The sequence below is a fragment of the Aristolochia californica genome, unplaced genomic scaffold (assembly GCF_029961685.1).
Source record: "Aristolochia californica isolate CCGP_79_NKW_82.1479 unplaced genomic scaffold, dmAriCali1.0.hap1 SCAF_12, whole genome shotgun sequence".
Classification (NCBI taxonomy): domain Eukaryota; kingdom Viridiplantae; phylum Streptophyta; class Magnoliopsida; order Piperales; family Aristolochiaceae; genus Aristolochia; species Aristolochia californica.
The window spans coordinates 16497474-16512749 of NW_027181793.1; the positions used below are offsets into that span (position 1 = coordinate 16497474).

Consider the following 15276-nt stretch of genomic DNA (forward strand, 5'->3'; position numbering starts at 1 on the left):
GCTCTTCCATGTTGTTGACGACTCAACTATTCACCAAAGTCTCATTTTTAACCATTTAGTGTAAGCAACATCTTCCTCATCAAGGGTGGTCCAAGCTTGGTTAGGTGGTCGAGTAGGTCTCGGGTAATAAGAAACCTCCTAATCAATTTGGACCAGCTCAATTAATTTGATAACCCTCGCAAGGATATAATGGTAATCTTGATAATATCACTCTTACTACCAATGTATTCTTCAACCATTAGAGACAATTTGAGAATGATAGTTTACTCAAAAAAGGTGATATAGCCTAAGTAAGATGCTTCAATAACCAAGAACCAAGTGAAGCCAAGAGATGACTAGCTCGGGTAAATTTAAGGGGAACCCAAACCTAACTAGTCCTTTAAGCAAGTAAGAGACCCACTTAGGCAAGAAGAATTACTGGTAAAAAAATGCTTTAATCAAACTCTTGTCTTCCTTTTAGAGTAATAGAAAAAAATCAATCAATAACACCAATCAATCAAGGATATCTTGCATGTCGAGAGAGATCTTTCCAAAAAATCTTGATGCCTATGTGGAGTACAACCAATCTAGATTCAATCCTTTATGAATTAGGCAAGATATGATTTATCGAAATTAAATAAATCAGGCCTAATCAAGGAGATCTTGATGTGTTGTAAGATCTCAAATAATGAGAAACTTTCCTCAATTAAGTTTGAGCCACCTTGGCTTTTCCAAAGAAGCACTTAACTATTTTTTTCTTGCTTCCTTTTATGTAAACCAATATTCAAACCTTGATTTCATGTGGATATTTTTGAAAGAACAAGGAGCCAACTCGTGGCTTTGAATTAAACAAGAGTTTTGGCCTCTAAAAAAATGATTTCACAAGAAGTTGTTTTAAAGCTACCTTCTTCTTTTATCAAGAAAACTGATGAACCTTGTCATGATAGATCATTAATGCATGAGCACATCTCTTTACACTCATAGGAATTCTGAGACCATAAAAAAAATCCCTTCAAAAAGGCTTAAGCCGAGTAGAGTTCCAGCTCTTCTAATACCACAAATTGGCTAGTGAAAAACTTAGCATAGTAGCCAAGTGATTAAATTTTTGAAATCCAATGGATCAAAAACTCATAATAGGCTCAAGAACATTTCTCTTCATAAAAAAACTCTTACATCTATGAAACAGTAACTTCTCATGCAAGAGATTTCAACATAAATTTTTTTTTCAGCCAAAAACTTACAAATCGATTGAAAAAAAACAGCTTTTGACAAACTTTCTCCAAACCGAGATATATAAATCTCAATGCTTTCATATAATAATGAGAGCATAAAGTCATGAATAAATAATAATAACAAGAATGAAAAACTTATCTCAACAATATCCTAGTTGTCAAGACAATGACTGTCTATTTGAACAATCTTCATCAATGTTTTTGCTCTTATGGCCTTCATGAGCTAGACCATTCAGATGCCTAGAGTGGATGGATTGAAACGAAGTCCCTTGGATATTTTTTCAATTTTCTTATTGAGGATTTTCTTCCAAAATTTACAATTAGTTTGCAAACACTTATTATCATCTAGGATATCTTGAGGCGAACAAATTACATCAAAACTTTTCTAGCATGATAACCTAGGGGGTGATCTCTCATGATGTGAGAGTTCAATCTCTTATTAGCTCCTTGAGTGTAGAAAACGTGGCTCAAATCTCAACAAAGAGCTCCCAAATTTTTCAATAAAAACTTCAAGAACGCATAAAAGGATCCTCATCTTAACAAGTTAACTTCAAGGACTAAAACTGGTATTTGTTAAAGTCCACACTAACATCTTTCTTGCAAAGGATAAAATCCAAAACGATATTTTTCTCTACTTGACAAACCTATATTTGTAGACATAATCTTCACTCATGCAGCACCAACATCTAAACCTACCTGACACCCCAAAATAGCTCCAAATCTAAATATCCTAATGGTCTTGTTCCTTCACAAAGCTTAAACCCATGCTCCCCTTCATCTACTTCCTCTCTCATTTGAGAACAAGTCCCAATCCACATAATACCTTCAGGCCATTAAAATGGAGGGACATTTTCACCTTCTCAAATGAAAATTCTCAGTGGAAAAGTATGGGAGAATCAGATTTTTTTTTCCCTTTTTCAGGAATCCAAATTACTTAGGATTCATTAGACCTTTTACTTTCTCAAAGACAATATATACTTGGGCTTCTTAACTAAGCAATTATGAGATATTATTGCTTCCTGGCTTGTTGTCTTTTATAATTAATAGTAAATAAACAACCTCCATGACCAACTTTGGAAGCCTAGTTGATGCTATCTAGTGTTTATGCCTCACAACATACCCAACTTCTCTTATGTTGATTCGATATACTATTATTTGACCCTGGTCTATTTACAAATATTTGATATCTAAAATGTGAGAAACACATTTGAGGAGAAGAAAACCTGATCTTTGGTTCTAACTCTATCAAAGAATGTTCAACTCCATATACTTACATTATAATTTTTTAGTAGTGTATTAGTGCTATAAAACTCGGGTGAAACTGATGGGTTGAACTCAATCGTACCCCTCTAGTCAATTTTTATTATTATAAAAAATTTTAAAAATTTTTAATTAATAAAAAAATGGTAGTTTCAAACCCATCATTGGAGCATTACTTCCAAGGGTGAGACTAACTTCAAAATGTGATGTTCAATGAGCATGTTTAGGTTTAGGGCAATATCAAACTTTCAACCAAGACATTGAAGTTTTGGTTTGAATTAACACAAATGATATCTGGATGAGATGTAAACCCCATCTTTTGTTAGGAGGATCTTGATCTCAAGTTTTTTTTCTTTCTTTCTACTAAGTTTTAGTGATAAGAAATATTTGGAATTAATCATGTGTTCTTAAAATATTTTAGATAGATCTTAAAGCATCTTAAACACCTAAAAAAAAACAAGTAGAACAAGAATGCACAAGGCTTGTGTTTGAATGATGGAACATTCAAATGCTACTTCTCCAGTTGCCTAAGAGTTTGACATTCTTGTGCTAGTTTAACATTCGAATGTTGCTACTTTGGAGATTTTTAGGCCTCAAAATTTTCTTTTATATATGATAAGTTTTTTTTATTAAATGTTGCTATATTACGGTCTGATATTGTTTCAGCCACCAGCTGCCATTTGAAGGGCTGACGCACTTTGGACCGCACAACAGTGGGCGAATCCATTTTGAATCGAGGATGGTCGGAAACCTTCTTTGAGGTTTGCGAGCACGAACTCTTTGACGACTTGTCAGGCATCGTATGGCTCATTTGAAAGCTTGGTCACTCTCCCTGTTTCCAAATCTCTGCAACGAGTTTCAATTTGCAGCTGAATCCAAGACTCGTTCCGACTGCGCGCTGAAGAGAACTACCACAAGTACCAAAATAAGCTTCTATTCGAAAAAAGGGAGGGACGTCGTGGGATGCAGGAAGCGGGCTTCGTCAATTTATAGCAGAAATTATGAGCAGAGACACAATGGGGTGTGCTCTTCAACTTCCGCCGGAGAAGTGGGTTTCGTTGGTCAGGAGCGACTCAGGAATTTGGTGAGCGAGTTCGGGTGGAGGGTGAGAAGGATGGCTGAGAATGACAGTGAGATGAGTCAGGTCGCTGACGTTCAGGCTGAGGCATTTCACACGCCGATGCCTTTCTTCGATGATTTGTTCTTTCAATTCTTCAAGGTCTGGTTTCTCTTTCCTGTTTTCTCCTCGTTGTTTAACAATGCTATTTCTTTGGAATGACAGCAACGATACCCTTAATTTCAGTTTATCTTTTTTTTTTTAATAAATTATTTGTGCTTGTCACTCTATCTGTCTTCTCATCTATTTCTTATAGCTACTTTTTCGTTCATGGCTTTCTTTTCTTTCTCCCTTTGTCTTCTGATGCACATCTTTTAGGGGTGCCAGTTCAGCTACCAGCACTCCGAAATACATCTGTTGGAAGATTGTTCCCAAGTATTACTTGACCCACATCCTTGTCAGGCTGAGTTCAGTTTGTCTTTTTAGCAGGCCTCAGGAAGTACGGTCCATCGTATAAGCTTTTCAGTGAAGATAAAACTCGTAATTGTCTCTATCATTATTTTGTTCTTTCTATAAACAAATAAAAGAGATTTTCCTCTATATCTATACCCTTTTGGTTCAGGAGTCCACTACACTCGCTCAATGGTACTCATTTGATGTACATCATGCAGTTGTAGGAACAATTAATGCAAGACTTCCTCAAAATTTGGAGCATTATGGTGACAGAAGTTCAGAGTAGTGACTAAATTGCACCTGTTTGATGTACTTCATGCTGCTCTCTGCAGGCTGAAGTGCTTGCTGCTCTTATCTACAGACTCAGGAACTCACCACCAGACAGGTACTTGACTAGTTTTCTTCTTCATATACTTTTCAGATTGCTTTCATAATGACTACTGGCAATAATTTTATAAATCCTTACATTCTTTATCGAGAAACCCTGTTATTTGCAGGCTTTGTGTGGGATATGTTTGCTACATGAAACTAAGCTTACTAATTACAAAGAATTGGATAATAATAAATACAAGAGATCTTTCTGAAGTATGTAAAATGCCCTGATGTTAGTCAAATGGGGTTATAACCAACTAATACAAGCATACCTTCGACTGTCTTACGCAAATTATTTTATGTCAGGTACGCTTGTTTGGTTGCAGAACCAAATTGTGCTTCTGATTCATTGAATGGATCAAAGGGAAAGGTTGTTGGAGTTGTTAATGTCACAGTAATGAGGGATGAAGATGTTCTAAGTCATATTGATCATGTGGAAGAGTACCTGTATGTATCTGGAATAGCTGTCCTTCAGGAGTTTAGGTAAGAATTTTCTTTTATGCTTACCTTGATTAATCGTTCTTCCCATTACTTCATTGTTACAATTGTTTAAAATTTGATGTATCTGACAAACATAATAACATTATCACATTGCTGCTAAAATTGTTTAATTACATATATCATTTCATTCAGTCATGAAAGTGTCAACAAGATAGGCAAGGTGTTACTAACAAATTTCTGAAATTTATATGTTGGAAACAGAGCTTTTGTTTTGAGAATGTTTACACTACTACAGAGGATCTGCAAATAGTGAGCCTATAAAAATGAAAAAGAGTGAACTTTAGGGTTTTGGAGAAGGAGAGAGAGAGAGAGAGAGAGAGGGGGAGGGGTTGAGTTTGACCTCCAGGGCTCTTATAGTCCTGAAAAACAATTACAAAAATGCTCCTAGTCAGTTAAAAATACTTAAGACCCTTGTATGGAGCAATTTTAATTGCTCCATATAAACTGTAGTGTGTAATGCCTGTAGAAAGTTATGTGAATTGTCCTCCACATAGTATAGTTTGCCTCTCTTACATGTTGAATCCTCGTTGTAAGATCCTGAAAAACATAGTGTGAAGGATAAAAAGTTATGGAACAATTCATGGACTTAGTGAGTTGACTTACTGACAGCATGTTTAGAGGAAATTTAGGGACAAACAGAACTGACTACAGTGACATAAAAATGGATGGGGTTAATGTACCCATTCCTCGTACTTGGGAAATGGATCCATCAGCTAAGGTGACTTGTTTAATAGGAGTGGAATCCTTCAAAATAAAAAAAACTATGTGGACATACGTGGCATGTGAGTGGACACCCCTGAGTCAAGAACCCAAGTGGGGGATGGACTGACATGAAAAGTTGATGTACCTGAATTGGCCAATGTGGCTGTAGGAGTGGAAGATAGAGGAACAAATGTTGATGAGGAGGTAACATTTAATTGTGCTATGTGCTGAATAAGCTGTTGCATTTCATTAGAAGTGCCTGTTACAACTTGTATAGGAGGTTCAGTGGATGAATTAGTATTCCCATGAACAGGAGAGTTGGCCCAAGTAGGTCTCCCAAACTTCTCCCAGCATTTTTCAGAGAAGTGGTTTATGTGCCACGATGAATGCATTTTTTCCGACTTAGTGTCACTTTTGCCTTTTCCTCTTCCTTGAACATATTTGCACTTTCCTTGAGTGTTTCCAATTCTACCCTTAGATGATTAAAGGGACCGTGAGAGTTTAGGGCTGATGCTGGGGTGCTGGTCACATTAGCATTTCCTGGTGCTACAATGACTTTCTCTACACGCAACACTCGGCTATATGTAGTGGACAGTGAGTGAACATCCTCTGAGGCAAATTCAGGTCCTAACCTATCCAGGAACTTAGCAATGTGAACTTGTCCTTTTTGTTTCCTTTGTTTCCCTTTCACTCGTGGTGATGGGATGAAACATTGATCTCCTGTAATATACCAACAAACTTACTGTAGTATACAGTGGCATATAATTCAAAAACATGAGACAAGTTACTGTCTTGTGCACAAACAAATTCTAAGTAGTTCCACATTTCTTTAACAGTTCCACAATTCATAACCTGGTTTCTCAAGTCAAGCTCAAGACCGTTAAATATCCAAGTCATAATCTGACTATCTTCAGCTTCCTAGTTTCATTCAACGGGACAGGAGGATAAGCTCTAATGAATTTGCTTTTTCTTACCCTTCTAATATAGAAGAACTGATCATTGACCAGCAGGTATGAATTTGTGTACTTAAGTGCTTAATCCTGGATACTGTAGCTGCTGGACTTTGTAGGAAGTGTAAAATAATGAAATTTCCCTTCAGTAGATTCTCTAACAAAAACATACCAGAATACATCATAGCCAAAGATTGGGCTTACTATATGTAGTTGGGAAGAGGAAACTTTTGCTCCCCTGTTGTGGCAACAACATTAGTTTCATAAGTTACAAGCAGCCAAACAGTAGTTCTTTTGGATTCTCAATTTTTATGGCTATATGTCTGATGTAAGTCTCCTCTAAGCTTTCGAAGAGTATGTAAGTCTCCTCTAAGCTTTGGAAGAGTATGTTAGTCTCCTCTAAGCTTTGGACGATTATGTAAGTCTCAGGGCCTTCACTTGATATTTCTGGTTGGCTTGCCTCTATTCAAAGGCAAGGTATGATTTCAGAATCATCACACTTCCCTTCCTGTATCATGTAATTCAGTGACTTCATTTGGGAGACTCAGAAACATGATAAATGGTTAATTCATGTACAAAAGAAACTGATTAACCTGTCTTAATCATTACAAATTTATGAATTTTTTTTCATCAAAATGGGTCTTCTGATCTGTAGCTAACTCCTCATTTCCAGTTATTAGAAGCCTCTCATCAAGCTTATCATTGATTGGAAAAAGAAAGCAAAGTATCTTCTTAAATATTTAAGATTTCTATGACAGAATCTATTTACAAACTCTTGGAAGACAATGACCAAAATTTAGGTTTGTGGTGTAAAAGAGAGAATGAAAGAGAAAGGGAGAGCCACGAATTTGGAGAAGAAAACAAAGACAAAACAAGTTTCTTTTAGGGTTTTTGAGCTTTCTTTACATGTCCACTTCAATTCCTTAAATATTACAATAACTTGACTCTGAATGCAAGGCTAAGAGTAACCCCAAACATGTGTAATCAGCTCCTAATTTCTATTTAATCACCCCCTGATGCCCATTAAGTTATGAAAAAGACACTGCTTGTAGTAATTACGCCTTTATACCATTTTACACCCGAATTCTCTACTCTACGCTTACATATCAAATTACTAAAATGCCCTTGGACCAACTACTAACAATGAGTTGCTAACATTCCTTCTGTTCTAGGAGAACCTGGACCTTGAGGTTTGGCTGTAATGGTTATATGCGTCAACCTTTACCATCCCAAATGGTATGATCATCATCACCAATAAGGTTTCCATAGGTGCCCGGAAAAATAACTCCATAGTAATGAAAACTTGCACTTAGTTGCTGTTGGAAAACAATTATTATTTTTGGAGTGTTGGTGGGAAATTTTGGGGAGGAACATAGTATGCGAGGTAGAACGACTATAATCCCAAATGACCTCTTCATGGCAAATAGTAAATGATCACAATAGCTCCATGAGAAACCGAGGGACGTTACTACTTGCCTGAATTTCTCAAATCACGCCCTAGGGCTATATTTAAGCCCTTAAATTGGCTTCTTTAGTTTGCATATCTTTTCAGTCTCCCCCTGAGCAACATACCCTGGAGGTTGCTCCATGTACACTTCTTTTGCTAAGTTACATCCAAGAAAACATTCTTAATGTCATGCTGGAAGAGTGACCAATTCTGGTTCACAACAATGGATAAAGTGTACGGACAAATGTCAATCGTGCAATTAGGGAGAATGTCTCAAGGATATCAATTCCATGTCTGGGTATACCCTTTGGCAACCAACCGAGCTTTGTATCACTCAAATAGATCCATCTACTCTATATTTAGATGTGTATACTCAACAACAACCCACAACTATTGCACCTAAAGGAACATCAAATAAACTTTGCGTACTTTATCTGTCAACACCTCCATCCTAACATCCATAGCATGCTTCCACTGTGGAGATAAAAGAGCATCCCGCACAAAAGAAGGAATAGTATAGGAGGACAATGACAAAGTAAACTGCTTGTACCGTATAGACAAAGAATCAAAAGAAACATAATGGGACAATGGGTGGCGCATTCACTGATGCTAACTGGGCTAGAAGTATAAATGATAGGAGGTCTACATCTAGATATTCCACTGTTGTAGGAGGAAATATAATGAGTTGGAAAAGCAAAAAAGTAAAATGCGGTGGCTAGAAGCAGTGTTGCAACTGAGTTCCGACTATTGCACTAGAGATATGTGAGCTTCTGTGGATAAAACGACTTCTAAGTGAGTTGAAGATTGTGTTCAACCAGCCTAAGAAGTTATCCTCAGATAGCAAGGCAGCTATTAGTATTTCCCATGAACAATAATTCCTTTCCAGGAGCTCATAAACTGCATTAAGTGCTCCTCACGAGGGGAGTGCATGAGTTGACTCACATCACTCATTGCAAAAGTAATTTCAGGTTGAGTATGGGATAAGTAAATCAATTTCCTAAATAATCGTTATTGTCCCTTATCAACCTCAACACTGACATTTGCGCTAAGCTTGCAATTTGCATCCATGGGTATTTCGGTTGGCTTGCACCCTAACATACCAGTTTGATTGAGAGATCTAAAATATATTTTCTTTGAGACACCAAGATTCCTTCCTTATTTCTTGCCACCTCCGTGCCTAAGAAGTTCCTCAAAGATCCTAGATTTTTTATTTCAAATTCTTTGGCTAGAAAGGTCTTTAGCTTTTCCTATTCAACAAGATCATTACCTGTTAGGATAATATCATCTACACACTATAAGTATAACAATCTTCTTGCCATTAATGTGTTTAATAAACATAGTGTGATCTACTTGGCTTTGAAGATACCCAAAGTTCTTCATAGCTATAGTGAACCGATCAAATCATGCTCTAGGAGATTGTTTAAGACCATAGAGTAACCTCTTGAGTTTACAAACTTTTTTTGCGCCAAGTAAGCCTTCAAATTCTGGAGGTAGATGCATATACACTTCCTCTTCCAATTTACCATTGAAGAAAGCATTCTTCACATCGAATTGTTGCAATGGCCAGACCATAATAGCTACAAGAGACAACAGGATTTTGACACTATTCATTTTTGCAACAGGAGAAAATGTCTCTTGATAATCTATTGCCTACGTCAGAGTATATCCCTTTGCTACCAGCCTTTCTTTATACCTTTTTATTGACCCATCAACCTTATATTTTACTGTGATTACCCACTTACAACCAACTGGACTTTTTCCTTTGGAAAAACATACCAATTCCCAAGTTTGATTCTTCTCTAAAGCCTTCATTTCCTCAAGAAAAACTTCTTTGCAATCAGGAACAACAAGAGTTTCCTATATAGACTTGGGAATTTCTGTTTTTGACAAGTTAGAAACAAAGGTTCTAAAGCTTGAGGACAATCTTTGTTGGACACAAAGTGAGATATAGGATGATTTGTGCACGACCTTATGCTTTTTTTATGAGCAATGGGGACATAAAGGTCTTAAAAATCACAAGATTTTAGACACAAGGAAGAATTTGAATTACCTAATGTGCTTGGAATTGAATTTTTATAGTCCATTTGTGGTTGTTGCTCTACACCTTCTCGATTATGCCTCTTCGTATAGACAAGTAGCTTTGTATTTTTCTTAAGTAGTATTTCTCCCCCTACATTAGATTTTTCAGTTTCTTGCACAACAAACCCGTGTTCAGGAAGGGAATCTGTGTTAGGAAAAATCTGTGGTGGAGGAGACGAAGTGGTTATTTCTAGAAAAGAGGTAACCGAAGAGACATGCAAGGGGACTACTGTTTCCCAAAACTTTTCTTCATCCAAATGATTTCCCCTCTGAAGAAAAGTTTGGGGGAAAATGATCTTCATATGAAGTGACATCCATACTCTCATAGGCTGGTTGGCTATAGGATCAAAACACTTATATCCCTTTTGAGTTGGTGAGTATCCAAGAAAGACACATTTACGAGCTTTGGGTCAAGTTTACTACGGGTATGACAGTGACCATGAACAAACACAACACAACCGAACACCTTTGGAGATAGATTGGATCACCTTTGCATGAGGTAGGTCTACAATAGAATGTGCAGAGGTTTTTGAAATTGACATACCTAGGATGGCGTTCGATTGATGAGGTAACATACAGTAAATACAGCTTCTCCTCAGAAGTGTTTAGGAACCCCAGTGGTAAACATAATTTCCTAAGCTATGTCTAAAAGGTGTCTATTCTTGTATTCAACAACACCATTTTGTTGAGGTGTGATGATACAAGTTATTCGGTGTACAACCTTTTCCATGAGAAATTGGCCAAGAATGGCGGTGAAGTACTCTTTGCCATTATCTGTTCTTAGGATTTGAATTTTGGTATGGAATTGGGTTTCGATCATAGTATATAAAGTTTGAAACACCTTGGCAACCTCAAAATTTTCTTTTAAAATATACACCCAACAAACCCGATTATCATCATCTATAAATGTGATGAACCAATGTATCCCCGTTATATTTTTCACTCTCGATGGCTCCCAAATGTCACAATGTATGAGAGAAAAAAGGTTGGGATTGTTTGTAAGGCTGAGAAGGAAATGTGGGACGGTGATGTTGGGCAAGTTGGCGAATTTTCACATTGGAAAAGAGAATATTTTTTTGACAATTGAATGAAACATCTAACTCAAATATAAGAAATTTGGATGGCCTAGTCTATAATGTCATAACATTATTTCATCTTTAACAGAAAGAGAATAAACTGCATGAAATTTGAGGTTATCTAACCATGGATGTACTTCTGTCAAAGTAGTAGAGTTGATCAACCTCTCTAGCAATGCCAATATCTTTCCCGAACACATACTAAAATTCACATCGAGATCGAGTGAACTTAGCAACACAATTTGAATCTTTAGTGAGTTTGCTGATAAACAACGGGTTGCAAGACAAGTTAGGAACATGTAAGATAGATTGCAACGTTAAATTTTTAGAAAGAATAATAGAACCTTTCCTTGCAACTGGAGATAAAGATCCATCTGCGATACGCACTTTAAGATTACTAGGATAAGGAGTATAGGATAAGAACAAATGAGAAAGACTGGTCATATGATCGCTAGCATCTGAATCAACTATCCATAATGTGTGATCAGAATAAGAGTTAAGGGCAACAAGAGAAACACCTTTTTGAGCAAGTTGACTAGTAATAAAGGTACTGGGATTAGATTTGGATTGATTCAATAGTCCATATAGATATTCTAATTGTTCTTTACTAAATGAAGGTGTCTTAGAACTACTGGGATGAATTGCTCCCAGACTTTGTGTTGTTGCTTGCATAAATCTTACCATCTTTGTTCTTCCAATTAGGAGGTTTGACATGTAATTTCCAATATGATTCCCTGGTATGTTTAGGCTTATTGCATTAGTCACAGTACCTTTTAGTTTTTTTTTTTTACTTCAGCCCCTTGAACAAGATAAAAAACTTCAGTAACATGAGGAAAGGGTTTCTTTACCAAGAACACTGTCACTTACCTGGTCAAATTCAGGATTTAGTCCTAACAAGAACTGGAACACTCTTGCCCTCTCCAACATGTCTTTAATTTTTTGCATCTGCAGCAGATTCCATCTCCACATGCTGATACATATCTATCTCTGTAAACAACCCTCACAATTTGTTATAGTAGTCTGTAACACTTGAGGACCCAGAAGTTTTAGATATGGTTGTAGAAAAGCTTGACAGGAAAGAGAAACCTGTCATTGCACCTTTCCACATAGACAAGTCTGGTGACGATGGTCGGTGAAAGGATTTTTGCAAATAGAGGCCGGTGAAAAAAAACTTTTCGGTAATGAAAACCAGAAACAATGGTGATTGATGACAATGAAGGCCTGTGAATAAGAATAATTTAGAGCCTAGGCTTTGATACCATGAAGAAAATGAAGAATAAAAACTTCTTTTTCAATTTTCATTCATTCTTTTAAACACAACTACAATGGCTGCAATATATACAACATAGGAGAATGAATCTAGACATAATTCAATATACAATAAATCTGTACATATTTCAACAGACAATGAATCTGGAGAGTAAGAGATGAATCTGGACAATAAGAGAATGAATCTAGACATATATTTCAACAAAAAAGTTAAGAAAATTGGACCATGGACAGTTTATCTACTTCCTAAAACTACTGGTACTCTCCCTGATATAATCAGACTATGTGAAATAGCCAAACTACCCTTTTACACAATAGGTTGCTAATGGTAACAAAATTTGTGTGACCGGATGCTAGATCTGTCAATGAGACCACTAGAAATGTGATAATACTCTTGAGCTCTCACCAAGAACTTCTGAACATGGATAAATAGGAAATTATTGATCAGGCATGCTTTGAGTACGTGATATGTTGTGTTGTTATTTCCTGCAAATGAGGATTCACTAACTCAAGACAAAGAATAATAGGAGGCAGAAGGTGGCCACAGTTCTGCTCAAAGCCTGTGACTTGCTATCTCTGCTATGGGGTTATAAGTATCTGGTCTTATGGGCTTATGAAGATGACTTGGGGGCCCGCACACTCTACTCAAGTGCAGGTTACAGTGTAGTCTCAGGCGATCCCCATTGGATGACAACTTGGATTGGGAGGAAAAGGAGGGTTCTAATGGTCAAACCGTCTGGTCTAAGTAAATATTCGTTTACCCATGAATTACCTTTGCTCTTACAGAATATTTCAAATATGTTCAGATATTAAGAGCTTGATGCTGATGAAGTTTGATAACTATGGTACTTTGTAGGGCGGTCATCGTAATTGAAGTTTGATAACTATTATTGTACTCAAATTCTATTAGTGGCTAGTCCTCTAAAATTAGATTGATTCTTCATTGTCCTCTACCTAAATTTTAATTTAAAAATAATTAATTGTATCTATTAAGAGTTAATAAACATTAAAATTTATGTAATATTATGAGTACAATTTATGGAGAAATAAATTTTTTTATATCAAAATCATTAAATTTAATTAAGTAATTGTATTTAATCAATATAGTGCAAGTTCATTGATTAATGACACAAAATCAATCTAAAAATCCTAGAAAGCACAAGACATTGAAACCAATGAAAGAAGATAATAAATGAAGAACAGAAGAGTATTATGTCCAACTCAAAACCAAGTAAGAATAAAATAACAATATTGCTCTATTGGTTCTCCAACCATTAGTGATTGGAACCCTGCAACCAAAAGAGAATTCCAATCACTAGACCTGGTGGAGTAAAGAAATAAAGAGAAAAACAACAGAAAGGGGGGAACGTTAAATACTCTGCCCAACAATATCCAAATGACATTCATAATGCTCTGCCCAATATTATCTCAATGACACTGTTGATGTGAAGACAATGTTTTAATAACTACCACACCCTGAAGACAATATGAAACACTCCGTCAAATTACAGAAACACGCCCTGTGAAGACAATAAATACAGAAACACTGTTTCCCAACTCAGTGGCGGCAAGCAATCAAACAGTGTAAAGAATTAAATAACTGAACCTCAACGCGGGATGGATCCAAGATCAGGCCTGGAAGCCACGGCAGTAGTAGGGGACATCCAATGGCGGCAGGTCATCAAAGAAATCGTCCGATGATGCCGAAGCTTCGGACGAGGACATTCCGTCAAATTCGGATGAAATTCCTTCTTGATCGGTCGCTATCAAAGACCTCTCAAGCTCATGAACTAGTCGTGTAATCGTTCGCCATCAGAGTCTCAATATCATTAAGGCATTGCAGTGTCTGGTGCCACTCCGTCAACTGCTCTGTTGCCGCATTGGCTTCTTGTTCATCCCGATTGGCGACGATGCTGCATTGCTCCAAGTCGATCTTGTCGAGGCAGAAATGTTCGTCTTCCACATTCTTCGGAATCATGTTCGTCTCGCCTTGAAGGAAGCGGTGGATCAAATGTAAGCCTTAAACAGAATTTCTAACAACAACATGAAATTCATCATATAATTTAAACCTCTAACTGAAGGTGCTTGAGTGATGAGAACCGAAAACCTCTAACTGAAGCCAACCTCCCATTAAGGTTATTCATGACTACGTGTTACCGAGGGAGTTGCAACTTCCGGAAGTTGCAACTGCTAGAAGTTTGAGACCACGATTAATGAGAAAACCGTTTCTCATAAAAACGGTTAACATTCTCCCACTTGGTCCAAACTTCTAATATAATCTTAAACCCATCGATAATCTGAATTTAAGTAATAAATACATGAATCATGGTGATAGGTCCTCTAATCACGAGTATTATCTTCCATGTATTACTATGTATGTATTACTTATACTTTATGAATAAACCCTATGTTTACTCTTGGTCCAACACAAATGAATTTTCTCAAAATTAAAGTGCACATAAATATGAGAAAAAACATCATATTAATTAAGAATTTCACTGAAATAATATTGTTTATCCTATGAAAAATTTACATAATGGAACCAAGTCTCATATTCACAATATGATCCTTGAATTTAAACGGTAGCATGCCTTAGTCAAAGGATCTGCGATCATATAGTTAGTGCTGACGTGCACAATGACCACTTTCTTTTCTTTAACACGTTCTCTTATGGCAAAATACTTTATGTCGATGTGTTTACTTGGACCACTTTTGTTGTTTTTGGCCATAAAAACAACAGTTGAATTATCGCAATATATGCTTAATGGCCTAAAGATAGAATCCATAATTCTAAGCCCAAAAATAAAACTCTTAAGCCATACACCATGTGAAGTAGCCTCAAAACAGGAAACTAACTCAGCTTCCATAGTCGACGTGGCGGTCAAAGTCTATTTGGCAC

General features: G+C 36.6%; 1 protein-coding gene across 1 annotated transcript; it reads left to right on the forward strand.

Annotated features, from left to right (window-relative positions):
- The first annotated feature begins 3159 nt into the window (after positions 1–3159).
- Positions 3160–13247, forward strand: LOC137946073 (GCN5-related N-acetyltransferase 10, chloroplastic). Its single transcript, XM_068792250.1, has 4 exons — positions 3160–3690; positions 4314–4366; positions 4660–4836; positions 12905–13247. Exons 1-4 carry the CDS (start codon positions 3274–3276, stop codon positions 13188–13190), a joined length of 933 nt encoding a protein of 310 aa, XP_068648351.1. The 5' UTR covers positions 3160–3273; the 3' UTR covers positions 13191–13247.
- The last annotated feature ends 2029 nt before the right edge of the window (positions 13248–15276 follow it).

Bases quoted from the DNA above. Each gene is read 5' to 3' on its own strand.
- LOC137946073 (XM_068792250.1), top strand. From the start codon at position 3,274: ATGGCTCATTTGAAAGCTTGGTCACTCTCCCTGTTTCCAAATCTCTGC. The intron at 3,691-4,313 runs GTCTGGTTTCTC...TGCTCTCTGCAG, and splicing joins TGTTCTTTCAATTCTTCAAG to GCTGAAGTGCTTGCTGCTCT. The intron at 4,367-4,659 runs GTACTTGACTAG...ATTTTATGTCAG, and splicing joins AGGAACTCACCACCAGACAG to GTACGCTTGTTTGGTTGCAG.